This window comes from Pecten maximus, chromosome 11, assembly GCF_902652985.1.
Source record: "Pecten maximus chromosome 11, xPecMax1.1, whole genome shotgun sequence".
Classification (NCBI taxonomy): domain Eukaryota; kingdom Metazoa; phylum Mollusca; class Bivalvia; order Pectinida; family Pectinidae; genus Pecten; species Pecten maximus.
Window position 1 is genome coordinate 16329635 of NC_047025.1, and position 27757 is coordinate 16357391.

Genomic DNA, 27757 nt, shown 5'->3' on the forward strand with positions numbered 1-27757 from the left:
TTTTATACTGCTTCCGGAATCAAATAAATTCAAATATAATGCATCATAGGTGTGTACATTGTGAAGTTATTTTATTTGAAAACAAACTGATGAAAAAGATATCAGGAAATACACACTTTTTGAAATACGAACTTATTATCTAATTTTGAGAGCTTAAGCGACGTACCAACAGGAAGTGAACAGGTGCTATGGCTGCCTGACAACAGACGCGACACTGAGATCCCCTTCAATTTAAAATGTGATACAAATCAAACTTTATCGAAAAGTGCACCGTCTGATAATTGCACAAGGAATCATGAGCGCTCATCAGCATGAGGTAATTTTGAAAAAACAAATATGTCCTCTAAAATCCCTCTGGCCTAAATATTTGGCAACTACATTTTTCACGCTAGAATGGGTGAGAATAGATGTTACTTTATTCCCTTCTTTTACGACCATGAGAGTGTATGACCAACCTCTCACTTCTGGTCACGCAAAGCTAAATACACGTTGTGATAGTGTATCAAAATCAAGTTTTAACACGACTATGCTAAACAGTGAAATCATTATAAACATACCATTGTTCACCCTGAGATGGAAATAAATTACTTCCACTGCCCTACGTCACCAGCCATTTAAACCTAGTAACCATTATAGACAGAGAAGCGAATATTTTTGTGTTTGAGACAGAAAACTGAGTTTAATAGTATATTGATACCAGATGGATGTGCTAGAGAGATACAAACTTGTAAGTATCAACTGATATACAGAAAACAGCAGCTAACCCTCTACTGTGTCAATTAGACAATACTGATTGTTTTCTCCTTTATTATATTTTTGTAAACACAATCACAAAACAGGAGTTTAAAGGATATTTTGTAGTAGCTAGAATTTCTAAATTCTTATACATCTTTAATTAAGTACAACTAGTGATTATATAAAAGTAGGTACATTATATATGTATCTTGTGGTCATGGCAGGAATTCTTGCTAGCCTTGAAAAGGTGTATACCTGACAATTTTAACACGAGTGGATACAGACAATCTAATAGAATAGACATTAGAATTTAAAGTAAATGTTTCTAGTCATTTATATAAATATGTTACTGTTAGAAATTGCAGTATAAATCAGCTTTCTTATAGAGGAGGGAAGTAACAGAGATTTATTGAAAAGATTGAAGATGTTATCTTGTTACTGCAGGTCCAAGTGTAATATCAATTTCTCAAAGCAGTGTCTCAAACTCCTTTTGATTATGTGTATCATATAAATATATGCTGAAATCTTTCTCTGTGACATTGCATACATTTATGTGAATGTATATGTAACCTGTGTATGGTATGTGTATTTGTTATATACACATGTATAGTATTTAGAAGTAGGACGGGTATAGTACCCGTGATTAGTATTTGTCTTGTGATTAGGTCACTGTTATATGTGCTGTCCACGTTATGTATGTAAATAATTATGTGACATGACCTCTTGACATTGACGGCTCATTGACCACCACACTTCATGCGACCCACGGACTCTCCCGCCAATTTATTTCCCAGCTAACGTCGCCACCATTCGTCCTATCACTCTAGATCGGAACGCGCTCACGAGAGCACATTCAGAGAAACAGCTCCTTGATTAGACCTAGAGTCGGATATATATTATTCCGTACCCCTACAAAGGGCACTGGATACCGCTGGTGGGAGACCTGGTTTCCTTCTCCATAGAGAAATAAACAAACCCTGAAACCAATCTTGTGTTGGGTATTGAATTTTACGACCCCGGTGACATATATATACACCTGGTAGTATTATCAGAATCAACTAGAGCATAATTTTCCATATAGAATGTTGTTGTCTTTAATGTCTTATCCACCCATTAAGTTGCTGTCAAAACTGGTGAAAAAAAATCAGAAATGAATGTTAAATGTTTGTTTTAGTCGGATGTTGATCCCTTCCTGTGTACATGTGGACCATGTAGACGGTTCTGGAAGGACAACTTCAATGATGCCTCAGAACTTCTTAGTGAGCCAGCCATGAGTCGTGCCAGTGGGTCAGCAACTGTACCATCCCACAACCACATCTGTAAAATAGGTGATCGTGTCCTAGTACAAGGAAAATATCAAGGTAAATGTGAAGAAAGTCTTGGGAATGTCCTGTCTTTTGCAAAACATCAAAGAATATGCTGCCTAAAACAACTGCTCAGACTTCATATCACTATTTAGTATTGATATCATTGTTTGTTTGAAATAAGTATAACCTGTAATGTATCTCATATATCCAGATATCCACTATACACAATTATCTCCCTATAGCCAGACATCCACTATACACAATTATCTCCCTATAGCCAGACATCCACTATACACAATTATCTCCCTATAGCCAGACATCCACTATACACAATTATCTCCCTATAGCCAGACATCCACTATACACAATTATCTCCCTATAGCCAGACATCCTCTATACACAATTATCTCCCTCTAGCCAGACATCCACCGTACACAATTATCTCCCTATAGCCAGACATCCACCGTACACAATTATCTCCCTATAGCCAGATATCCACTATACACAATGATCTCCCTATAGCCAGACATCCTCTATACACAATTATCTCCCTATAGCCAGACATCCACTATACACAATTATCTCCCTATAGCCAGACATCCACTATACACAATTATCTCCCTATAGCCAGACATCCACTATACACAATTATCTCCCTATAGCCAGACATCCACTATACACAATTATCTCCCTATAGCCAGACATCCACTATACACAATTATCTCCCTATAGCCAGACATCCACCATACACAATTATCTCCCTATAGCCAGACATCCACTATACACAGTTTAGAAGTGTATATAAGAAGTCTGGTTAAGAAGAGTGTAAAGATTTGACAATTTCTTTTACTTAGAAATCAGTATAGAGGAGTCTAGTTTCCCATTGATTTATCAATTGTAGAACACGGATATCACTTATATCACTTAGGTTAGTAATGTAGTGATGTACGTCATCCATAATGTCATGTTACTCTGTATGAGTATGTATTTCTTCAAATGTTGTCCTCCCATCCATCCAAGCTGTTCCTGGATTGCTGTATACATCTTTATAACCTATTCATCTACAGTATATTGATACAAAATACAGTAAATTCAATAAATTTGTCCTGAGTTATATTTGATATTATAGATCATTGACTTTTACATGTTAAGTCAAAATTATTTTTAGATATTAAAGTATTTTGTGGATTAGATTGTCACATAAAATGATACAAACCACCATTATATACATGTACACGTATATATAATCCCCTTGTTCTCCTGGGACTGTCAGCACTTTTCATTGACCCCTGTCCCTGTATTCATTGTATCTCAGCACAAATATAGAAACATGCAGACACATTATCACTGTCATCTCCATTTATAACAGTGAAGAAAAAATACTTTGTAATGAAACAAATGATGCTTTTTCTTTATCCCCATATTTTTATAAATATCTGTAAAGAGCAAAAAGTAACGTCTATGCAAAGTCACTTTTAACAAATACAATATAATAAGGTTTTGAATATATATATGTGACTATGAAAGAGGGCAAGATGACTTCTAGATGTCCTTTGTTCCTAACTGTATGCATGTTTCTGTAAATAAATCTGATTAATTTACAGGCACAGTGAAGTTTGTAGGTGTTGTCGACGACAGTTCCATTGCTCCACAGTTGTATGTAGGAGTCAAGCTTGACGACAATGGTAATATAATATTGCTGGTGAAAGGCTTTATCTGACAAATTAAGAATCAACTCTAACTAGAATGATTAACTTCATATCAAATTTTCAGAACACAGCTAGCCTATTGATTTTCATTAACTGATTTTAAGATGAATATAGGATCATGAGAAATTTTCTTTTTTGATGTTTAATTTCATTTTGAGAAAACATTTGAAAATTTCAAAAAGGATGACAGCTCAACACATCATAAGGTTTATTTACTCATTGTATCCTACAGTGAACTCGGTACATAATGGAGTATTCAAGGGTAAACGATACTTCCACTGTCCTCGAGGGCACGGCGCCATGGTCCGGTACACAGAGGTCACACCTCTCAAGAGCTACAAAAGTACCCCACCTATAAGTGGCAACTACATGTTCCCAAGTTGGGATGATGTCAGAAAAAGGAGAGGTGATCGCTATAAAAAGTAAGTATTGTCTAAATGGTGTACCATGCAGGTAATTTGATGATGATTGGTTTTAAGCTCGGTGAAGGTATATTTACATGTCTACTTGACCACAAATTTGGTCACAAATTCTACTGAAATATAATGAACACCACCATGATAGAAACACTTTAAGAAAATAGAATGAGTCCCTTATACCTATTATAAAAAGGAATACACAATCGCATAGAAACCATTGTATAGGTAAGTTATTGTATTTCAAAATTAAAAAAAAAATTAATTTGAATCATATTGAGAAAGTTTGATATTTTACATTAACAGACTTGTGGAGATCTATAGAAATGCTGGTATAGAGCCTCCTGATACTGTGATACCGCCCGCTCCAGGATACAGTCCACCCAAACACAGGATAGAGCCACTCATCCATGTCGGCGACCCTTATGATATAGGACTCCGGGTAGGAACTTATCTGGTCAACAAAAATACATGCAACATATGTATCTGGCAATAAGCTATATAGTCAGAGAATAGTAGGACTTAAAAAGAACATCCTTGAGTACCTCCTTCAATACCAGACTCACAACATATCAATCATCCCTCGTATTAATTCTTTTTATTATGGTTTAGTGCAAATGTTATTTAATTTTGCTACTAAAGCACACGCCCTACATTGAATCAAATGTGGTGTGCCTATGTGCTTATTACAGGATAAATATAATGGAATTTCATGGTCTGAATGAAAAAAAAACAAGTTATTTGTAGGAAGGTGTTTGATTATTCCCAAAAACGTATTGGAAAATTCTCTGGAGTCTTAAGTACGATTACAGATATAGAAAGATATTTCAAAAGTAAGACTAGTGAACACTGTCTTTACAGACCTTTGAAGAAATCTCTGATATTGACTTGTAAATTAATTATAAAAAAAACTGACATTTCAAAATGTACTAAATACAATGTTGTTGTTTTTTCAGGACCGTGAGCAAAAAAGTATCAGAGAAAAAAGGCACCAGGAATCGTTTAGAGAGGACCGTGAAAAACAAGAGCTGCGAAAGGCACAACAACACTTCGAAGGCCACAGTGATTCTGATCGTATGGTACAAACTTTGCTCAAATTACAGCGTGCCTACAAGGAAGGCGAGGACATTACTAAGAAACGATCAAACTGGGACCTCCAAAGCAATAACTCAGACTCGGATGACTGATCCAGGGACAGATGGTTTTTAGAGACTTGTAACAGAGTCATAATTGTTATTGGGAGTAAAGGAAGGTTTTCACAGCAGTTATGGACAATCAACTTTGGTGCCATTTTCTTTATTGTCATGGTTACTAATGGTTGACATCACATTGAAATGATATTTAAATAGTTTATAAGCTTGAAATTCTAAAGTGCACTTTATCACTTAAAATCCTAAAGGTTTTACCTATTTTTTCTGAAAAGATTTTTGAGATTTTGTATAATTATGGAAGTATTTTGTTTTCATCACTTCAAATTAATTCAGAAATAATGATAATTTGGTATTGTAAAATTAAAACTCAAAACAATAAAAATAAGAGGCACATTCTTTAGTAAAGAAATGTAAGAAACTATTGTATTTTTTACACAAAATATTTCCATCTAGTGGTTGCTTGTTTTTGAATTTTCGATTTAATGGTAAATGTAATTTATAGTCAATTGGGTTAAACTCTAATAGCAGCAGAGACACTTTGAAAAGTGATTCTGGTCATATGTACACATTCATTGTACAATAAATTTAACCTAATTCTTGTGGTGTTATGCTTTACCTATAGTTATCAAAGTGGCTAGATTTTGTTTCTGATTTTTGAGATTTTATGGTGTTAAATTTGTTGCAGTATGTAGTAAAATTAAGAGCAAGCTATTTTTTTGTAATTAAAAACCAAATATTGCCAAATCATTTGTTGATAGAAGGTGTTATTAATGATACCTTGTAAACTATCTTCCATTAATATTGCTATACATGTTGTATATCAAAAGTTATATGTACCTTGACACCTCAACTATATCACATGACTGATTGCTGACAGTCCTGTATTTTCAAACCATTTTACAAAAAGTTACACTGTTTTCCCTGCACAAATATTACTTCCATGATACATCAGGAAAACTAAACCACACTGGGGACTTTATCAAATTTCTTTATCTTTTTCAATGGGCCAGTTCCTATTATTCTGATAAATTATTCTTGAAGTCAATATGTACTTCATGTCCCTATAGCTATTTGTCTTGGCCTGGCCCCTCCCAGCCTTCAATACAGAATCAATCTCTTCAGTCATCCAAAGTTGTGGTTTATCTGGCAAGCACAGTAGCAGTTTAAAATAATCATTTTGATATGATTTATGTACCCATTTTTCTACAGCACTTTTTTTTTTTATTAAGATGTTTGTTTCCATGTACAAGAAACAAAGTTATGCTGATATATGTGATAAGCTTTACTAAGTTGACTAATACTGAATCATGTGTTCTGCACCATCTGTAGTATGTTAAAATGTTTAAGAGCATGTGATTTTTATGTAGTTGGAAAGTATCTCTCAAGTTTGGTGTGATGATCATGCTTGATACGTGTTGATGTATATATATATATTTGAAAGCTTGTAATGAGTATTCAGCTGCTATTTGTATACAAATGTAGATATAGGGTAGGTTTTACCTCCTTTGTACAAGTTTATATATATGTATACAATCTATTAAAACATTATTTGTAACTGATAACAGTATATCTATAAACATATTTACATGTATGTACTTGTGATTTAATTTCAAAATGTACTTTTACTGGTACATGTATATAATAGATCAATGCTGTTTTTGTAAAACAATCTGTGATAGCTGAAAACTTATCTATATTATGGGTTCAAGTCTCTTAGAAAAATAAGAAAAATGAAAATGTTCTTGCTTAATCAAAAGTTATAAGTTTATAACTCATGTTAAATTCAAGACATATATCTACCTAAAATATAGAATTTTCATTTCTGACAAACAACTCTACTTGGTGCATGCTGGTAACAGCAGCAATATCACTAATTGTCAGGGAAATGTTAACACCGATATGTAAGTGTATCTACTGTACACTAACACCATGGCAAGAGACTTGTACCCTTGTTTTATGCTTAATCAATGTATTTATTACAAAACTGCTGACATTTCAAGCCAGATATCTGACTGTGTCTTCCTTAGGGAAGACCAACAATAAAATCATTTAAACTAAGTTTGAATCTTGTGTAATGATATACAAGTTTTGCTTGTTTGGTTAATTATTGTTACGTTTTATAAAACAACAACAAATCATTTGCAAAATATATATTATGGACCATGGAAATTTGTTCCTGTTCCAAAGCAGTGGAGCCCAGGGGTTGATCCTCTGACAGTAGGATCACACCATATCCTCTCATCCTCTTGTTATCCCCTTGCTCCGACCTAAATAATAATTTACTTTGTAAAAATCAGCAGGTTGAATTGTTGCTGATAAAAATTGTCAAGGTCACAATAAAGGGTCCAGGGTTGATCAATACTATTAATGTAAATACTGAATGGATGAACATTTCAAGGTCACCTGGCACAGAATGTCTGTGACCTTAAAACGCGAACAACCAGGATCCTCTGTAGTGAGTTTCCTCATATTAATGACTAAATAATCATACCCAATCGTCTATGGAAGGAGATATTTTAATGCTGTCATCCGAACTGGAGTTGAAGTTCACCGATCAAACTCACTTCACACACTGCTTCCCCTTCCTGATCAAGAGTGCTTGCTTGGGATTTCTTTTCAGGTCAAAGGATAAGGTCATAGTTACTATAAATAGAAATTTGGTTTCTGGACAATAACCTAAGTTCAATTAGATCAATAAAACTTGTAACCCTGGTAAAATACTAGCCACAATTTACCTACCTGTTGGCTAGAGAGAATGTCTCATTAGCTCAGCTGGTTGAACGTGAGACTAGTAACCCAGAGGTTCCAGGTTCATTCCTTAGTGGGTCATTAAAACAATTTTAATCAATCATTTAGTGCTCTGTTACATTAGCACCCATAAAGGGACTCAGAAATTATACTTAGTGTTAATTGTGAAAGAGTCACTGTAACCCCAGGACTGGAGGATGAGTTCTTCCCTGGTGGGAGAGTATGTAACCCTGGTAAAATACTAGCTGCAATAAACCACTCGGCTAGAGAGAGCTTCCCTTGAGCTTAATCGGCTGAACCTAGTAATCCCAGGTTTGATCCCTAGCAGAGACATTAAAAACAATTTTATTTATCATGCACTCTGTTATAAACTCAATTTTCACACACTGCTTCTTTATCATTACTGCTTCAATGAATTGATCTGGCAGATTAGTATCTTTTAGCAATACTTTCATTATCTACTGACCTCATACAACATTATCTTCAAAATCATAAGGCTTTGGCTAACTTAAAAAATGTGTTTAGATCAAAGGTCATCACCAGAGTCAGATGTTGACATGTCCTATACACAATTGATAAAAAACTTTATTTTAGAAATCTTCTCACTTTTTGTCCATGTAAATTATTTTGGGTTAATGGCCCTGTGGTCTAAGAGGTATAACTAGTAATTGCCTCTTAATTAATTCACGGACACTTAAAGTTACACCCCTCTGGGGACTCTAGGGGTTCTTTATGATGTCCCTACCATAGTATCTATATCACCAATGGTCATCAATCACATATCACTAATCATTCTTTAAATGTTTACATGTATTCCTATCAACATATCTAGGCTAACACAGTCGTTGCTCCCTCTGCTCCTGCCAAGGAACAGACTACTCCTTCTGATACGTGTATTTCAATACCTCCTGCAGCCTGTGCTATCAAAGGAGAGTGAAAGAGTTCCAATTCACGTTTTAGATGCCTGTACCTAATAAGTTGATATCACTGAATGCAAAAGTTAGAAACATAAGGACAGTGTTAGAATTTGTCTGGCGTTACTTACCAAGGGACTATATATGGGACTGAGATCTTGAATTCTTACAAATTACAGTAGTTTTTGCACTACATTTACATATTCTATAAACTTTTCTCAAGGAAATAACCTTCACCTATTCTTAGGTGAACATTGGTCAAATATGTTGTATTTTAACAATACATGTGTATTACACTCCACAGTTACTGAAATGCAGCAAGTGTTGAAATTTGGGTATGTTAAGTAAATTATAGGGGGAAATATTGTAAAATAACACAGATCAACCAGGTACTAAAAATGTATTGCTCCTAACAACCAGGTACTGAAAATGTATCACTCCTGACAACCAAGTACTGAAAATGTATCGCTCCTAACAACCAGGTACTGAAAATGTATCACTCCTAACAACCAGGTACTGAAAATGTATCACTCCTAACAACCAGGTACTGAAAATGTATCACTCCTAACAACCAGGTACTGAAAATGTATCACTCCTAACAACCAGGTACTGAAAATGTATCGCTCCTAGCAACCAGGTACTGAAAATGTATCACTCCTAACAACCAGGTACTGAAAATGTATCACTCCTAACAACCAGGTACTGAAAATGTATCGCTCCTGACAATTGGGTTTTGAAATTTACATACTAAAGAATGCCGACACAGCTGTATAGCTGGTAATCACATTATAAACTGCAACCTACAGAGTCATTTTCTAGTAAAATATAGCATTGCCGGAATTATCACAACCACTGTCATCCAGATCATGACCTTCTGTGGGTTAAATGTACCAACACAATTATAAAATATCTCTCAAGTAAGTATTATATTCATCAAAACCATTAGATATAAATCTAATAGGAGACATTTTTATAGATTTCAGTAACATTTACACTAAAATTCCTGCACCCAAACCTGATGTATCTGTGGAATTCATTTCTTAGAATGTATTTAATGTGATTTTTTGTATCTAAAAAACACAAAAACAGGTTATGATATATTTACCCTGCATTACATATGGAAAAAAAGGGAATTTAAACTTATAAATATAACAGAAAAAATGAATGCCTTACACGTTTATTTATCTTTGCCACAATGTCGGCCTGGTCACTCATAAAAACAGATGTGTTTAAAATAAACTCTTCGCTATTATATACCCAGGTAAAGGAAAATAGGTAAAAATAACATGCAACTTGTCTGATTATTATAAGTCTTTCCTAATCATCATCACCATACATGTCTTCAATACTGCAGATACACCATATTTTACCATGCACCTCTGCAGTATATTGTCTGTTTAACTGGAAGGTCCTTGGCTCATTATGTCATATCATGAGACACCTGTACTTTGTTACTGATAGTGGGTTCAGCAGCTGATCATCATCCTTGACATTCCATACATAACACATGGTGGCCAGTATCAATGCCACTAGTTATTTATCCTGTAACATGACTTCCTGGAATCAGTTCCTTATAGCGTTGGCTGTGATCACTGATCAGTACTAAGGAGGACATAAATCCAGTCTTGATTTTTGTCTACCATTGTTCAGTAACACACTCCGAGAGGGTTATGATTCCAATCAAAGTTTTTCCTCCAAGAAAAATGACAGGTATGGTAACTTTTCTGTAACACGAAATATTTTGATAGGTTGTAACAAGAGAGAATATGTACAGGAATATAATGACAGCTCTGTATGTATTTTTAGGAGATTAACATATTTTTTCTTGAAATACCAATTTTCTGAAGAAAGAGATATATTTCCATTGTCATGTACATTGCATAAAAACAAGAACACACTTCGTTTTATTTTCACATATATATGCACTTGTATCAATATCACTGATCACCGGGTACTCCGGCTTTCCTCCACCTTTAAAACCTGGCACGTCGTTAAATGACCCCGGCTGTTAATAGGACGTTAAACAAAAAACAAACAAAACAAACCAAAAAAACAATATCAATGTTTTTAGATATATACTAATGCATATGATTATGATACCAAAGTTTACCTTGGTTGCCACTGTATTTACCTTGAAACTGTTTCCGGATGTCTTTATCATTTCCATTCCAGATCACATTGTCAGACAGATGTGTTGTGTTGTTGTCCAACCTGAACTGGTCCAGGATATACGTCCGTGCCCAGTACCTGAGAATCATAAAACTTAGTTAGGCATCCTCCTCTGTAATAACATTACATGTGCTGCTGTTAAATGGGGAGTATGAATAATTCTATTATGACTTGATTTTTTCATCACTTTTAATGCATGGTTTTATTTAATTTTTGGTTCTTGCTGTATTCCAAATCATTCTTAATCAAAGTGCAACGGCCACTCCATAGGTGCAGTGTGTAAAGGAGAAAAGCAAGTACATATGTACAATCTTAGTATATAAAATAAAATGTGAGGAAATAAAAAGACAATAATTGTTCATTTCTGTATGTTTTACTGCATGATGATCCTATGAAATTTTAAGGAATCTTATTTACTTTAAAAAGACTGTGGTTGATTTAGCATTCTGTTGGAACATGTAGAATTACTTTTTAAGCTCGTTTGAATTGGCATACAATAATTATGTTTAATTCTTTGATCAATTAATCTTGGTGTTTAAAATGTGTCATGTTTCTTGATAAACTACAACGCGATTCCCTACATCTAAGACTCCTCTGAATTACTGTCCTACTATAGGTATTTTGGTTCCTTTTTTTTACAAGTTGTGCACTCAATTTCCTGCCTTTTTTCTCCATCATGATACGTATCATGATACGATATTTGATAACATTTGTTAGAAGAAACTTGTCTCAAAAATTTATTGTTACCAATTGCAATGAATAAGGCTACCTTATCCGTTCTGGTGATTTGTTGAATCGCACGTTTATATTATAAACAAGCATTTCACTATCGACTGATTTAAATTATGCAACCTCTTTATTGCTATCAGAATCTCAATTGCGGAAACAAGCTAGCTTTTGCCCCATAATCATAGCCATATTTCTTGGAAATGACACCAAAACCAATCAGAAGTATTCTTCTTTCAATTTTAAGCATAAAATGTAGAGCAGAAACAATCGGAGATTTCACTTATCAATTGCCAATTTAAAAAAATCCAAGACTAAAAACAGAGTTCGACAGGTGAGAGCCATTTTATCAACACAAGTGGTGACTTTCAAATGTTGCATCAGTTATAGTGTGTACGAGTTACCTCCCCTTGCACAAACCAGAGCCCCACTCGATTTGCACTCTTCTCCTTCTAGAATATATCTTCTGGTCACTCGATTTGTAGCTCTTCTGCTTCTGGAAGATCTTCTACCTCTTCCGTCTTGAAGCTGGAAGATTTATCTTCCAAGATGACGGCGACCATGTTTTAAGTGTGCGAGTGATGAGTTTCACTAGAGAAGGATATATGACACATACATGCATGTGTTTGTGTCATAGTGTTTGAGAAAACTTAAAAACTTGTTTATTTTGGGTTATATTCTCCCGATTTACTTGATTTACATATAACGGAATGCGATCTTCTTAGAAGGCTTCTCTTCTGAGAAGAGTGCAAATCGAGTGGGGCTCAGGCAGAAAGCATAATCACTCAATAATAAAGCAGGTCAATCATTGTCCATGATTTTAATGTTTTTTTTCTATAATTCATTTATTTAAAACAGATATCTCCAAACATAAAGAAATGAATCATATTACATAATTACAAACGAATACTTCATGGAAGGAGATAGTGTGTTGTTTGATTTTAAGGGAGACATTATTCGGTAGCATCCTGAGCAACAGTTGATTCCCCCAAGTGTTTCAAATGATTTTGTCCTCACCAAGTTCTGCAATGATAGCTACAGGTGGCTATTCAACAGCACCTAATAATATATGAAGTTTTCTTCAGACATCCAAATCTTAATTTTCACACTTGAAGGTTTTCAACATGAAGTTTTTGTAGTACAAGCATATAAATATATTTACTGCATGGTAAATAGTTATCTTAATGTATACTATACAGGTATTCAATAAGACATGCCAAAGCATACCAGGGTAGTGAATTTTCATCATAATTGTACACTGGACTAGTGGGACTGTTACCTCTGTAAAAACACCTGTTCTGTATCCTGAAGCCACTCCAGCATGTCCGATATTGATGGCCTTGTTGTAGTGGCTGTGGTTACAGCAGTCAAGTCCAGCATCGCACAATTTTTCATATACAGATCTGCAGAGTATTTGCACTGCTTCGATATCTTTTCACACAATCCATGTAACATACACCTGCATGAAAAAAACAACACTAAGAAATCCAGCATTTGTTACCTAAAATTAATGACTTTGCTCTGAAGAAAAATCTTCTTTCATCTTTCTTCGTGTATTGCAGTCTCATTAGCTTTTGCAACAAATCTACATTTCAAAACATTTATGGAAACATCAATCAAATAGGACAGCCAATAAAACCTTCTATGTTACTTCATTGGTATTTACACTTTGTTAAAACATAACAAGAGGCCCATGGAGCCTGCATCACTCACGCCAATTGGGCCCACCCCCAGACCGTGGGGGACTGGGGGTCTTGACCCACTGTTTATATAAAATTGTTTTCTCTCCATCCATTTCACCCAAGGATGCTTCATGATTTATAATTTGTATAGACAAGAGTTCTCAGATGACAACATAGCTCGTTGAGTGGGTTGAAATTCAGGATTATTTTTTAAAAGAAGGTCAAAAGTCAAGGTCAAGGTCAGCAGGTCCACAAATGCAGTACCAATGGAAAGTCTTTTCTCAAGGAACACACATATCAAATATGAAAGCCCCAAGGTATAGCCATAACTCCCCTGGACTTCATCCCGACAAGCTAGAAATATAAAAGTCACAGATCTAGACTTACAACTTTTCCTGGATGATGATAAGTTTAGCATCAACTTCTTGTTGCAGTTTGTGCAGTAGTTTATCTTTGACATCTGGAAGCTGTGACGTGAGAGCTGCCAGTTGGGCGTTTGTTGTACTATGGCAGGAGGTGAATTGCTCAGTCAGATTGTTCAGCATCACTAGATGAGGTCTAATCTCAGTCAAGACTTCACACCAGGCTGACAAACACTTCTGGACAATTTTGAAAGACTTTTGTAATTGTTGCAGCAATTTATGTTCTCCATTGTCATCAGCATGCTGTAGTTTTTGTTGACCACTCATACTAAATGTTAAACAAGAACAAATCAAATTACTAAACTGAAATAATTACATAGCCAACCCTTCCCTACACATGTACAACCACCCCTCCCCTACACATATACAGCCACATCTTCCCCTGCACATGTACAGCCACCCTTCCCCTAGTACAGCCACCCGTTCCCCTACACATGTACAGCCATGTCTCCCCTACACGTGTACAGCTACGGTACCCTTCACTACACATGTACAGCCACGTCTCCCCTACACATATACAGCTACCCTTCCCAACACATGTACAGCCACGTCTCCCCTACACATGTACAGCCATGTCTCCCCTACACATGTACAACCACGTCTCCCCTACACATGTACGTACAGCCACCCTTCCCTACACATGTACAGCCATGTCTCCCCTACACATGTACAACCACGTCCCCCCTACACAAGTACAACCACTCCTCCCCAGTATAAATGTGCCCGTCCCTTACACATGATTACAGCAACCTCTACAGGTCGAGTTCATTGCCAAATAGCGATACTTCTGGCTTTGATCCTTGCCAATTTATTTTTTCAGATTTTTCAAATATATTGCTATTTCCACTGAACTTTAAGATTTCACATAAGAAAATTTCTTTGTATGTTGGGTGCCCAAGATATTTTATATTCACCAGAAGCAGTACACACATGATCATAATTATGTCAATAGTTACCAATTATAAAACAACAGACCAGGTGTTGCAGGATTATTCATGAGTTCATTTTTCACTTAATTTTTCTTTTTGTTTCTCATTAAACACAGTATTCATTTCAAAAATGATACCCTAACTATGAAGTTCCAGTGACAAGTAATGAAGGAGATAAAGCCCATACAAATTTTCTTTGGTGTAGGTCAAATATTAAAATGTAGGTCACATTGACCTACATTTGATATGTTCTTGTACAGTTTTTTAGTATTTCAATTTCTGACATAAAAACATATATATATATATATATATATATTTGATATATAATTCTGCATCTAAATTATTGATATCCTTTTTCAAAACATGTACATGTGACGTTATCTGTATTTTAAATAGCCAGTTGTCCAAGCAAAGAGATATCTTTAAATCTGACCGAACCGTTTTTTCGCATAAACGAGAAGACATCAAATTACCAAATTCAGACTAAGGTGTAATAAATTAGTTACATACACATCAAAACATCACAATGTTGCACACCAACAATATCCCATCCATGTGCTCATTGTACTTCTGCCATGTTTTGATCATGTGACAGAACGTACTACCTTTGTCTTTCAAACGTTTTACGGATGGGTTTAGATGAAGCGCATTTTTGATATAGAATAGGAGAATTCAAAACACAAGCGCGGAAATATAGGACACATAAAGAGGAATAAATAAAGGTATGTTTACTTAAATTCCTCTTAATATTGATAGTTGAAGATAACGGAAGGATATTGTTTCAAGTTGTGTAGGTTAACGATTGATATCTTGGTCAATTTTATGGTCCGGTCGTGGCCCTACATCTGTCTACACTTTTCGTTCACACAATATCGGCACGCGTACGTCTGACACTGAAATTGAACACTGCATATATATTTTGTCAACAGCTCGACAGTCTCGGTACCGTATGCTGGATATTCAATCAACGACAACGCGCAGCCCTTTGTTTTTGGCTATGTTGATGACTACCCCCCGACACCCCCACCCTTCACCCTCATCCCCCCCTCCCCCCTTGCTCGCGATCGTCTACTGTATAATTTACAAATATTACCATATCCATGCATTCTGCCTTCACTTACTTAATTATTATAAGGGGACATTGAGGTACAAAATAAAAAGTGGAGGGACCTGTTTTTTGCTGTTGTTGCAATATTTGCTGTTTAATACTCTTTTACTAAATGATCATGTATGCAAACACAGAATTTGGTTGAGGGCCGTCCATGGTTTTACGGACCTGACTTGGACAATATTACCTGAGGCCAAAGGGGTTATAGTTCAGGGTAGGTCCGTGAAACCATGGATTGCCTGAAACTAAAGTCTTCATTTATAAAAACTGACTGGGAAAAAAGTATTTAAGCATTTACTTTATGATTTACATTAATTTATAAACAAAGCAAAAAAACGACAAAAATTTTCTTTAAAATACCCCATCACATCACTGGTAGGTCAATATAATGTTTCGCCAGGTTCGTGGAATGTTATATTGGCCTCGAGCTCTGCTAAAAATATATCTAAGCACACCAGAGACTTGTATACCTGATGATATACAAGTCACTGAGCACACACATAACATTATTTTTATTTTAGCAGGCGTCAATATAAGATTCCACGGACCTGACAAAACTTATATTGACTCCTCTGTGATGTAATGGGGTATTTCCAAGGAAATAATTGATGTCCCCAAGGAAATGATTGATGTCTCCAAGGAAATGATTGATGTCATTTACATGTCATCTCATTATAGGACCAAAGAGTGATAGTGTAACATATACCAATCATATAATAAATGGTACAATGACATCATATTTTATGTCTTATAGAGTGGGTTCCGTAATTAAATGAAGGCATTATTGCGGTCATTTAGGCCTACTTAAGGGAAACCCTTTTTTTTTTCAACGATAACAAATGATGAAATTTCAAATGAAAACTTTGATTTTAATGAAACATATATTCAAGCATGGTTACCAGGTTCAATACACAGGTTGGCAGGTCATGATTAACATCATCAGTTTTGAAATAGTATATGATAAAAGTGGTTTCAAATAAGCCTTTCTAGACTTCAACACCAAACTTTTACACAAGTGAAGGGGGGCTTATTTGGAGATAATACTGTACAGTATATTCTAAGAGAGTTAATGAAGGCTGGAATGTTCTGTGTGAAAAAAAGTGATTCATAGAGCCTTGATTGAATCATTGATTTTAATATTAAAACTATAGCAGAATATACATAATGTATTAACAAAAAAAAGTATATTACTAGTACTTTGATAATTAGAAAAAAAATCATTTTTGCACATCTATATTTTATTATTCTATTGTCTACCACTTATTATTCCTTGGAGAAATCAATTAACATATATTGAGTGCCTAACATGATTAATTCTCAGGTATTTTAAGATGCCGAGAAAAAGAGCAACAAGAGCACAGGGTGCAAAATCCAAGCCAAAGGTCCAAATTGACAGTGTTGGTGAAGAATTGACAGACGAGGAAAAAAACAAAAAGCTTGATGTCTATCTGCAAGATTTAAAAATTAAAGGTATATCTGTAGTATATGTGTATTGTAAGATGGTTATTAATTAAGATAAGTTCTACTCTTCCAAGGGTGTGACTGAAGTTTAACAAGGACAGATCTAGCTAGAATATTCATGTATGTAAAAAAATTGTTAGATCAGCTGCTGCAAAATGTTTGAGTTTATTTCATTGTCTGTTGTTAACTTTTCCTGAAAATAAACAATAGAAATATTTCATAGAGCCATAAGGCAATGGATGCCATTCTATCCCCAATTTTCTGTTATAAATTTAAGTTGCCAAACATAAGGCCATTTGCAAGATGTATGTTTGGCAAAGAAATCTTCCCCAAGGGTTGAAATTTCTCTCTCTCTGCAACTTTACCAGTCTCAATATTTTGACATTACACTGAATAAGTTATATGACCAATGTACATTTGTATTTACAATAAATTATATTGAACTTTATTTGCATTTCCTAACATGTTAATTACATGCAAATCAAAGTAATCGATACACTGTATTTTATAAAAAGACTACACAATTTAAATTACAAGCATCCATGAATGGTGCTGCAGCTTCATATATATATAAGATCTGATGTAAATTTTGTGTACAATAGGTAATTAATGATACATGCAAATATTTATACATAGGACCTTGTAAGGTCACAGACACATCTGTAGGATTAACTGCTTTTAGCTAAATATGCTTCTTTTGATTTCAGTCAGCGAACAAAATAAAATATTAGCTAAAGATTTGGAGAATATGTTGAGCTTGATAGACAAGAAATTTGTGTGGGACCTATCCCGCTTGCCCATTGTAAGTATTACGTGTATTACTGATGTAAGGTACTGTACAAGTGTTCTATCAAGGGTTTTTACGTCCCATATATGTACGTAGAGTTCATGGAGAATGGGCATTTAATGCGAACTTTGGAAATTTACTGTAGTTGTTTGATATATGATAACAATTTTTTTTTTTCACAATCAGATATTAAAAACGAAATTTCTAAAAATTACAGAAAACCCTGTACACTAACCAATATTACACTAGTGTGAATTGTATATACATAACAGCGTACATATTTGAATTTACATGTTACTTGTTATATGGTATTGTGGTTTGATATATATGTGAATGGTTGTTGATTATTACCATCTCCTTCCCATATATTCTTATCTGTTGACTTAATATAATCCCCATATTTGACTAAGATTTGCCTTCCATTTCCCATTTGTTTGGATTTATAAATCTCTTCCCTTATATAGATTATCTACTATGGGTAGACTTTTATTTGATATGATATATATTTCTTTTTGTATTTCTAACAGGCTGTCAGAAAGATGACCCTTGAAGATTTTATAAGTATGTATAATTAGATGAATGATTGGGTCATATCATTACCTATATATTTATAACATTTGTCCAATGTTAGTATGTTGAACTAAGGTGGAATCTGAGCCATTGAGATATTCTGAGAAAGACACAATTTTCAGTATAAGTATAGATAAGAATAAAATTATATATAATGAAATTAAATGTATTTGTGAATTGATATATATATACATGTATATAGAGGTATGAGAGGATACATGTAACCAGGCTTTAATTTATATCATAAAAAAAGTCTTATAAAGAAAAATAAAGTATCAGGTACATGTATACATATACAAAATTAAATTTCCTTTTCAGGCTGTGGTGGGACCGTTGATTTAGCAGAAAAAAGCTTAGATATACAGGAGGATAGCATGAGCTCTTCAGTCCTATCAGCTAAGAAAATTGGAAAATTGTAAGTGTATATATCCATTATCATAAAGACATTAAAACAGGTTTAACAAGTTATCACATATGTATAACTCAATACATGATTTAATTAGGAGCCGTATTGATCTTCACACAACTGGACAAAAAATACTTTCTCCAATGCATCTAGATATTGCTATAGTATTAAGATTGGGAAATGTTTTCCATATAACATACCTATTGCAATATGTATAATGATCATTTCTGTTTCATTAATACTGTACCATAACTCTGTCTGCTGATGATGATTATACATGTATCTAGAGAGTAGGAGCTGTCATGTATGTTGTTTATATTTCCTTTCTGTAGGTCCCATCTACAACCACATATATTTGAAACAATTTCTGAGGAGGAGGGAACAACACCTAGTTGCACATTTACACAGGTAATGTTACAGAGGTAACTTTGAGCCTTGTTTACCTGTCGTATTTACACAGGTAATGTTACAGAGGTAACAGTGAGCCCTGTTTACCTGTCTCATTTACACAGGTAATGTTACAGAGGTAACGTTGAGCCTTGTTTACCTGTCTCATTTACACAGGTAATGGTGTACAGAGGTAACAGTGAACCTTGTTTACCTGTCTCATTTACACAGGTAATATTACCAAGGTAACAGTGAGCCTTGTTTACCTGTCTCAGTTAGACAGGTAATGTTACAGAGGTAACAGTGAGCCTTGTTTACCTGTCCCAGTTACACAGGTAATGTTACAGAGGTAACAGTGAGCCTTGTTTACCTGACTCATTTACACAGGTAATGTTACAGAGGTAACGTTGAGCCCTGTTTACCTGTCTTAGTTACATAGGTAATGTTACAGAGGTAAGTAGGTTGAGCCTTGTTTACCTGTCTCAGTTACACAGGTAATGTTACAGAGGTAACCGAGCCTTGTTTACTTGTCTCAGCTATGATAATAATAATAAATTATATCATTAAAGTGTCACGCATTGATCAACAGTAAAATGCAATTCGCAATTATAAAATGTACATTAAGTAAAAGCGATCAATACCCAGCCATAATTGTTTGACTTATGAGACACTATGAAACACTAAAACTCATAAAATTGCTCATAATCAATTGACATATATTTGATATAATCCACTCAAACATTGTGACTAAAAAAAGTATTATATCAGAGCATATTCACTGTGTATTGTACTTGAATATCAAACGAGAAAACATTACAAATATAGCTTGAATTGGATTCTTTAATTTACTGATATATACAAATGAATATTCAACTCCATGGAAAAGTTTTCTTCTATTAAAGAAGGAAGTAATACACCTCGCAATTGTTAGTTGAAGAACACCATTTTCATTATATTTATAACTTGCATTCTATTAGAAATTTCTCATCCTCCACTTGACATATTTAAAATTAATCCACTCATACACTGGGACTAAAAATGTATCATATGTCTTGGTTGCACAGGTAATAATGTTATGGGATAACTTTGAGCCCTGTCTACCTGTCCTAGTTACATAGGTAATGATGTACCGAGGTAACTTTGGGCCTTGTTTACCTGTCTCATTTACACAGGTTAGGATGTACAGAGGTAACTTTGGGCCTTGTTTACCTGTCTCAGTAGTGTCCCAGATACACAGGTAATGATGTACTGAGGTAACCTTGGGCCTTGTTTACCTGTCCCAGTTGCACAGGTAATGTTACAGGGGTAACTTTAGGCCTTGTTTACCTGTCTCAGTAGTGTCCCAGATACACAGGTAATGATGTACCCAAGTAACTTTGGGCCTTGTTTACCTGTCCCAGTTGCACAGGTTATGTTAGAGGTAACTTTGGGCATTGTTTACCTATCTCAGTAGTGTCCCAGTTACACAGGTTATGATGTATAGGGGTTACTTTGGGCCTTGTTTACCTGTCCCAGTTACACAGGTTATGATGTACAGAGGTAACTTTGGGCCTTGTTTACCAGTCTCAGTAGTGTCCCATATGGCCATTATTTAATGACTTTACTACTATTTTGTAGCTATTGCTGTTTTTTATAGATACATTTTTGTCTTAATTTTAGTTTTTTAAACATATTTGTATTGAAATATATAGTTGGATTTTCAATGGCTTCACATTGCCATAGAATAACTTGTTTGTATCAAGTCTGATTTCTATATAAATACATTTATAAATCCAGTGAGTTAAGTGAAATATAACTGAAGGTTTTATCTTATTTCAGCCAAGGACAGCATCAAGAAGAGGAAGACAACCAATGAATACACCCATGTCTCATATGTAAGTATTGGTAGGTGAACAATCCCATTTTGAAATGTTTATTATGAGACCTCCATATTTCTTGCAATCTGATTGGCTGAGACCTTTATTGCTGAAGTTGCTACACATATACTGTTATAGTGCCTCTGAAGCAAGCATAAGACATTTTTCATGTGTCTGTCAATATTTCTAACATCTGATGTTGAGGACAGAAGAAACTTAGACTCTATAAGGACACCTAGAGATTGATAAAACCTTACCACACCACTAAGCAGTGTTCCTGCTAGGAAGGAACATCTGGGAAATTTAGTGGGACAGTCAAACAAATATTAAATAATGAAATAGTCAAACCTTTTAATTAAACTGGCTTTATGAGTGTTTCAAGTAAACATGAGTAGACTTCCAGTGACAAAAATACACTAAAATCACAATTTTGTTTATATGATGATTTTCTCTGAACTGACTGTCACTAGTAAGCATTTGTGAAAAGCAAAAATATGATTTTGCTATATGCATGACATAATTGTTAGGTCTTAAATCTTGTCCATTAATCAAATCATAGCATACTCTCAGCAAAACTCAATTACAATTGGAGTAAATTGAATAATGTCTCATTTGCATTTTCATGTGCACAAACCACTAAATTTCCTCGTGGCTCCATCACTGGACATGTGAAGTGTCGTACCTATGTTTCTGTAACATGTTCTTTTCAGGATGAAAACCCCAGCCATGGGGAGGAGTATGGCTGCCACAGGGTGGGAAACACCTCTCGTCACACCTAAGTTTGACCCCCGGTAAGTCTTCCCTGGTAAAGGTATTTCATACTCCATGTGACTGGAGGCAAAGCAGAATTTCTAGACAAAGTAAATGTCAGGATAAGATAAATAAACGAGTTTGATATTTATATCTTGTGATGGAATTCACATTAAAATCATCAATTTTCAAATTTTTTTAAACAATATGGAATCAGTTATTGATTGATCATGAACAGAAATGAAAATACCAACAAAGACATTCACCAACATTGGGCATAATGTGCTGGTTGTGTTTTGAGATATGAAGGTTTGTTTTAGAATATTGTTTTAATGTCTTTCGAAAGTTTCCATGTTATAGTCATTTCGTGATCAATCACAGAAAATCATGATCAATTAGAGGTATAAAGTGACTACCAGTAATCATTGATTATATTGATTAATCATAACATCACTAAAACTTCTATCAAACAGGTACTTTATACCAGTAATATCAAATACTGTTACAACAGGTTCAAGTTTTAAAATTTAAAGGATTTGAGAAAGTTTAAACATCAGCTGTGTTGTAGAAAGCTACTCTAAATAATATTACATTTATGATACATTTTGTTCTTAAGTGTAAAAATGAAATAGACGGTGCAGATCGTTTGTATATCATGTTAACCATCAAACTGCTACTACCATCCTAAGTCAATTTTAACCGACAGGTATTTTTCATCTGTGCACTTGACTACAAACGCATCTACAGGTAGTAAGGGCCAAAATATAAAAAATACATCATTGTTTTGGCAATGAAGACCATTATTATATAAAACATATGTTATTTATTTACAGGTTGCCAATGACAGGGAATATGAAACGAGCAGCCAGACCTGGAGAAATCATCATGTCAATGGGGGGTAGCCCCATCCAGAACCCCACTCGTGGGGGCAAGGGTAACATAAGGAAGCGTGGAAAGGTACAAAGAATCCTTGCTGTTATTTTGTACAGTAGATTTTACTTCGGTTTCTGTCTGTATATTTGTTTTACTCAATGGGCCACATGTTGGCATTGCAAATATAATATTTATATATAGGAAAAAATAACAAACTTGGATAAGTTACTTACTAGCTGCCTTCAATTCGCCCTTCTGCATGCTCTTCAGGCAAGATTTATTTTGGAAGGACAACTCAATGATGTCCTAAATAGAAATAAACAAAATAGTGCATTTGTTACTAGAAAAGAAAGATCAATTGATAAGAATGTTAAAACCCAGTCTCAACAGACCATAGAAAAAATGAACTATTTTGTTAACTTGTTATGTGAACACATGTACATTGTCACATCATTTAGGACATCATTGTGTTGTCCTTTCAAAATAATAACTGAAGATCCTGCAGAAGGGCGAAGGCAGCTAGTAAGTTGCTTATCAAAGTTTTTTTTCTATATATTCCCACTCCACGTGGACACAAATCTTTCTTTTTCACTATATATATACCTACCAAATCTGCTGTTAGTTGGGGCCGCGGTGGCCGAGTGGTTAAGGTGTCCCAACACTTTATCACTAGCCCTCCACCTCTGGGTTGCGAGTTCGAAACCTACGTGGGGCAGTTGCCAGGTACTGACCGTAGGCCGGTGGTTTTTCTCCGGGTACTCCGGCTTTCCTCCACCTCCAAAACCTGGCACGTCCTTAAATGACCCTGGCTGTTAATAGGACGTTAAACAAAAACAAATCAAACTGCTGCAAGTATAAAACCATCATTCAGATGAGATGATTTACACCTGTTAATGACAAATTTTTATTCTTCCTTAAAGATACATGTAATTATGATACTTGAATAACCAAAATAAAATTAAGGTCTAAATCAATTCCTGTAGTAGAGGTTAATATGGGTCCTGGTCCCATTTTCAGGAAACTAAACTTGTATACTTGAATGTTGATATATGATATCTGATATAGCTGTGTCTCCATGAACTGTCCTGTTGCTATATTTCAGACATTAACTGTGGATGTGGACCCGCACTGTGAATTAGAAAATTTGGTGATACCGGACAACATACCTAAAGCTCAGCTTACACAATTAGTGGGAGTTCTTCAAGACTTCATTAAAAAAGCTAAGAACTAAAAGTAAAACTTTCCTAAGATTGGAAAAATATTTGTACTTAAATAACGAACCATCGAGATGATGAACTGGAATTAGAAGACAAGGGACATATCCTTGAAGATTCTAATGTATTAGGAATATGAGGCTGGATCCTGTACAGCTGTTATGGCGAGTGTTTTGTATACTAGTAGGTTCTACTATCACTCTAGTATAACTAGTAACTCAGCATTAAGAGTTGTTCCAACCGGTATGTTCTTGCATCGCTTTAGTACAGTTAATAATCCAACAGTAAGAACTTGTGTATGGAAACCTTGTATAGAGTTGTTCCAACTGGTATGTTCTTGCATCACTCTAGTACAGTTAATAATCCAACAGTAAGAACTTGTGTATGGAAACCTTGTATAGAGTTGTTCCAACTGATATGTTCTTGCATCACTCTAGAACAGCTTTTATATCCAATAATCTGTACTTATATAACCTGACGGCAAGACGTTCTGTATGGAAACTTCATAGGGTTCCAACTAGCTGTGCTTAATGTTTCTGTTCACTGGTAGGTTATACTGCTTTAGTACGGCTGCTGTCCAGATGTTTTTGTAACAAGGAAACAACATTTGTTAGCATTTTTGTTGAAATTTAATCGACATGGATCGGCTTATTGCCAGATTTATATACAGCACAGCTAGTCGTTTTGTCAGTGGTATTTGTGTCACATTCTCATAACTTCACAAGTGGAATGCTGCAAACTACTGATGAACATCGGCTATGAACACATTCAGTACCACATGTTGGTAGCTGATAGGTAGGATCCTAGTATACCAATCTTCAATACCATGTGTTGGTAGCTGATAAATAGGTTACTTGAATACCAAACTATGGCCTCACTAATTAACATCAGCTGATGGAGAACAATGTATGGGCAATTACACATGAGTCTATTTGCAAGATGATCATTTTTTATGCTTGTGTTCAAATTGTTTTTAAATTTGTGAATTATTTTATCATCCTTCTTGCAATGCACTCAACATTGATTTTAATTAGACAAATAAAACAAATTTTATGCAAACAACACATCTGACAATTGTGCTACAGGTCAAACACATTGTAATACATCAGGCAGACACAATTGTAATATTTTGAATAACATTACTGGACATTAATGTCAACATTCACCAACATTGTAATGTGTGCTACACTTGACCCACGGGTGATACGCATAATGTAGTGCAATCAACCGTGGATATCCGAAGATACAAACAACAATGTTATATACCTTAACTAACATTTTCCGTGTCAAACAACCTCGTACAGCATGGTATCTACTGACTCCTGTTTTAGTTCTGTATGGTTTCCTTTCTACTCTCCTGCTATCTATAACCATTCCTCACTTCATCTCTTCCTTTAATTAGGTAACCCAACATTTATTCTTTTATTATATACAAGAAACATGTTTTATAGATGAAACACCAGAGAAATACATACATTACACCTGATAGGTAAACAATTTTATATGTCTGACAGTGTTACACGTTAAACAAATAATGTGTCAAACAACATTTTTACAATAACATTGATGAGAATGTACATGTTTAGTGTATGGCACATGTAACAGGAATACAGGCGAGTCTGTTAATAAGAGCAAACGGTGCTTGGGCGGAGAATTTACAAATTAAGGCAGTGCTTGGCATGTTCTTGTTGACTGCTTCCCCATTCTCCATCACTAAAATGGATTACTTGGATGTATGATTTTTTTTCCAAATAATATTCTTGAATTTTGATATCTGAATAAATGGTCAAATGTAAGTTCAGACTAAAAGAATTTGTATAAGTTTACAATGTATTAAATGTGCTTTTTTTTTTTCATTTTACACATGACCACACCTACAAGTTAAAAGGCAGAATGTTGGTCTCTAGCTTATTTGGAATACACCTAGTAAAATAAGAAAACTTTGATTAAGTCCATTTAATTTATGCCAGTGGGTTTTTTTTGCTAATCATCAGATGATGGGCTATTCAAATTGCTCTTTGTTAATCTATAAACAATCCTTGTTATCAATATTTCTTAGTAGAACTGGAAGGATATTTCTCCAACTCCATGTGTAGGTTCCTCTTGGTCCCTAATTGTGCCCATTAGATTTGAGTCCAAATCAGAATATGGCCAACAGGTGGCCATCTTTGATGTTGACAGTTGAAGATTCTTATCACTATTTCTTGAGAAATATAGGAAGGACATTTAGTTTGATCAGAAAACAAAATGGCCAATAGGCTGGCATCTTATATCTTGATAGTTGAAATTTGGTATTACTATTTCTTATTCACAGAGAGTTCTTAAATCATTATTATATTTCATAATTAGGTCTCTCTTTTTAATAAATGATTTAAGAGGAAAAGGGAAGTAGAGAAAAGGTCATTTTTACATAGAACAATTTAAGAATGGTTGGCGCCAATATCCCTCTGGGATATAATGTTAGTATTACATGTTGATATTCAATTTATTTATGGAAACGATTTCTTCATCAACAATAGTTTTATATCCACAGAACAGAAATGCTGTTTTTTTTTGTTTTTTTTTCAAACATGTAGGCAATTATTAAACATTAAATTATGTAATATCAGTTACGTGTTTGTGGTTAATTACTACAACAACAGTTCCATGTTTACTGAAACAATGGAAGCATTGATATCAACAGTATCATAAGGGTCTCATCACATTGGGAGACGCGATGCCCTATAGTAATCAGGTTGTTCATCTGTCTGTTTCTTGGTTTCCGCACCACATCTCGAGTTCTGATGGGATAATTGCACTCAGAATCTATAGCAGTGGTTTCTTGAAGAAAGTGCTTGCTAGGTGTATTTTAAAGTCCCAAGGTCAAGGTCTCTGGTTATAAGTAGAAATTCGAGTTCGTGCACAATTTATCCAGTTCTGTTGGGCCGATTGCACTAAGGCTTTATCCAGTGTTCTAAGGAAAGAGCTTGCTTGGTTCAGCTTTTTCAGGTCCTGAAACTAGAGGTCAAGGCCACTTACTGTGAACAGAAAATCAGTTGATGCACAATATCTCGATTTCTGTTAGACTGGTTGCACTCATTCTTTATCCGTCGTTTCAAATGGTTTAGATAACCTTTACTTGTCCCCAGATCAAAGGTCAAGGTCATTGTTGTCATAAATAGAAAGCGGTTGATGCACAATATCACGATTTCTGCTAGGCTGGTTGTACTCATCTCCGGCGGTGAAATATCGCGTGGGTTACCGACGTTAAATCAGCCGCTTCTTCATAAAATGGTAGTTCTTCCTTAATTGACGTTTTTCTTTAACTGCTTTGAGGGGCAAATTTTTGATTGACCGATATTATGATTTTACGTTCCTGCAATTTGCTTTCGAGAGTAGAAAAATGCGAAGCTATGGCACCAGTGCAAAGCTTAATCGAACAGATTAAATTTTTTCTG

General features: G+C 34.9%; 3 protein-coding genes across 6 annotated transcripts; 2 read left to right on the forward strand and 1 right to left on the reverse strand.

The window, feature by feature from the left end:
• Positions 1-175: 175 nt before the first annotated feature.
• LOC117337046 lies at positions 176-7377 on the forward strand. 2 transcript variants are annotated; one of them, XM_033897816.1, is made up of 6 exons: positions 176-316; positions 1910-2096; positions 3647-3727; positions 3984-4173; positions 4474-4609; positions 5124-7377. In XM_033897816.1, exons 1-6 carry the CDS (start codon positions 296-298, stop codon positions 5352-5354), a joined length of 846 nt encoding a protein of 281 aa, XP_033753707.1. In that variant the 5' UTR covers positions 176-295; the 3' UTR covers positions 5355-7377. The 2 variants fall into 2 exon arrangements, with proteins under 2 accessions (XP_033753707.1, XP_033753706.1); XM_033897815.1 differs by lacking the exon at positions 176-316 and adding an exon at positions 562-727.
• Positions 7378-10145: 2768 nt separating this feature from the next.
• Positions 10146-15522, reverse strand: LOC117337049 (uncharacterized protein C1orf109-like). Of its 2 annotated transcripts, none has more exons than XM_033897831.1 (5): positions 15419-15522; positions 13945-14247; positions 13155-13334; positions 11112-11227; positions 10146-10704 (listed from the first exon to the last, which is right to left on the reverse strand). In XM_033897831.1, the coding sequence occupies exons 2-5, from the start codon at positions 14244-14246 to the stop codon at positions 10661-10663; spliced, it is 642 nt and encodes a 213-aa protein (XP_033753722.1). In that variant the 5' UTR covers position 14247; positions 15419-15522; the 3' UTR covers positions 10146-10660. The 2 variants fall into 2 exon arrangements, with proteins under 2 accessions (XP_033753722.1, XP_033753721.1); XM_033897830.1 differs by having other exon boundaries at positions 11091-11227.
• A 15-nt stretch (positions 15523-15537) lies between these two features.
• Positions 15538-26609, forward strand: LOC117337047 (borealin-like). 2 transcript variants are annotated; one of them, XM_033897817.1, is made up of 10 exons: positions 15538-15630; positions 17338-17486; positions 18185-18279; positions 18792-18825; positions 19153-19249; positions 19573-19648; positions 21446-21501; positions 22194-22274; positions 23067-23190; positions 24209-26609. In XM_033897817.1, the coding sequence occupies exons 2-10, from the start codon at positions 17348-17350 to the stop codon at positions 24335-24337; spliced, it is 831 nt and encodes a 276-aa protein (XP_033753708.1). In that variant the 5' UTR covers positions 15538-15630; positions 17338-17347; the 3' UTR covers positions 24338-26609. The 2 variants fall into 2 exon arrangements, with proteins under 2 accessions (XP_033753708.1, XP_033753709.1); XM_033897818.1 differs by having other exon boundaries at positions 15567-15630; positions 17348-17486.
• The last annotated feature ends 1148 nt before the right edge of the window (positions 26610-27757 follow it).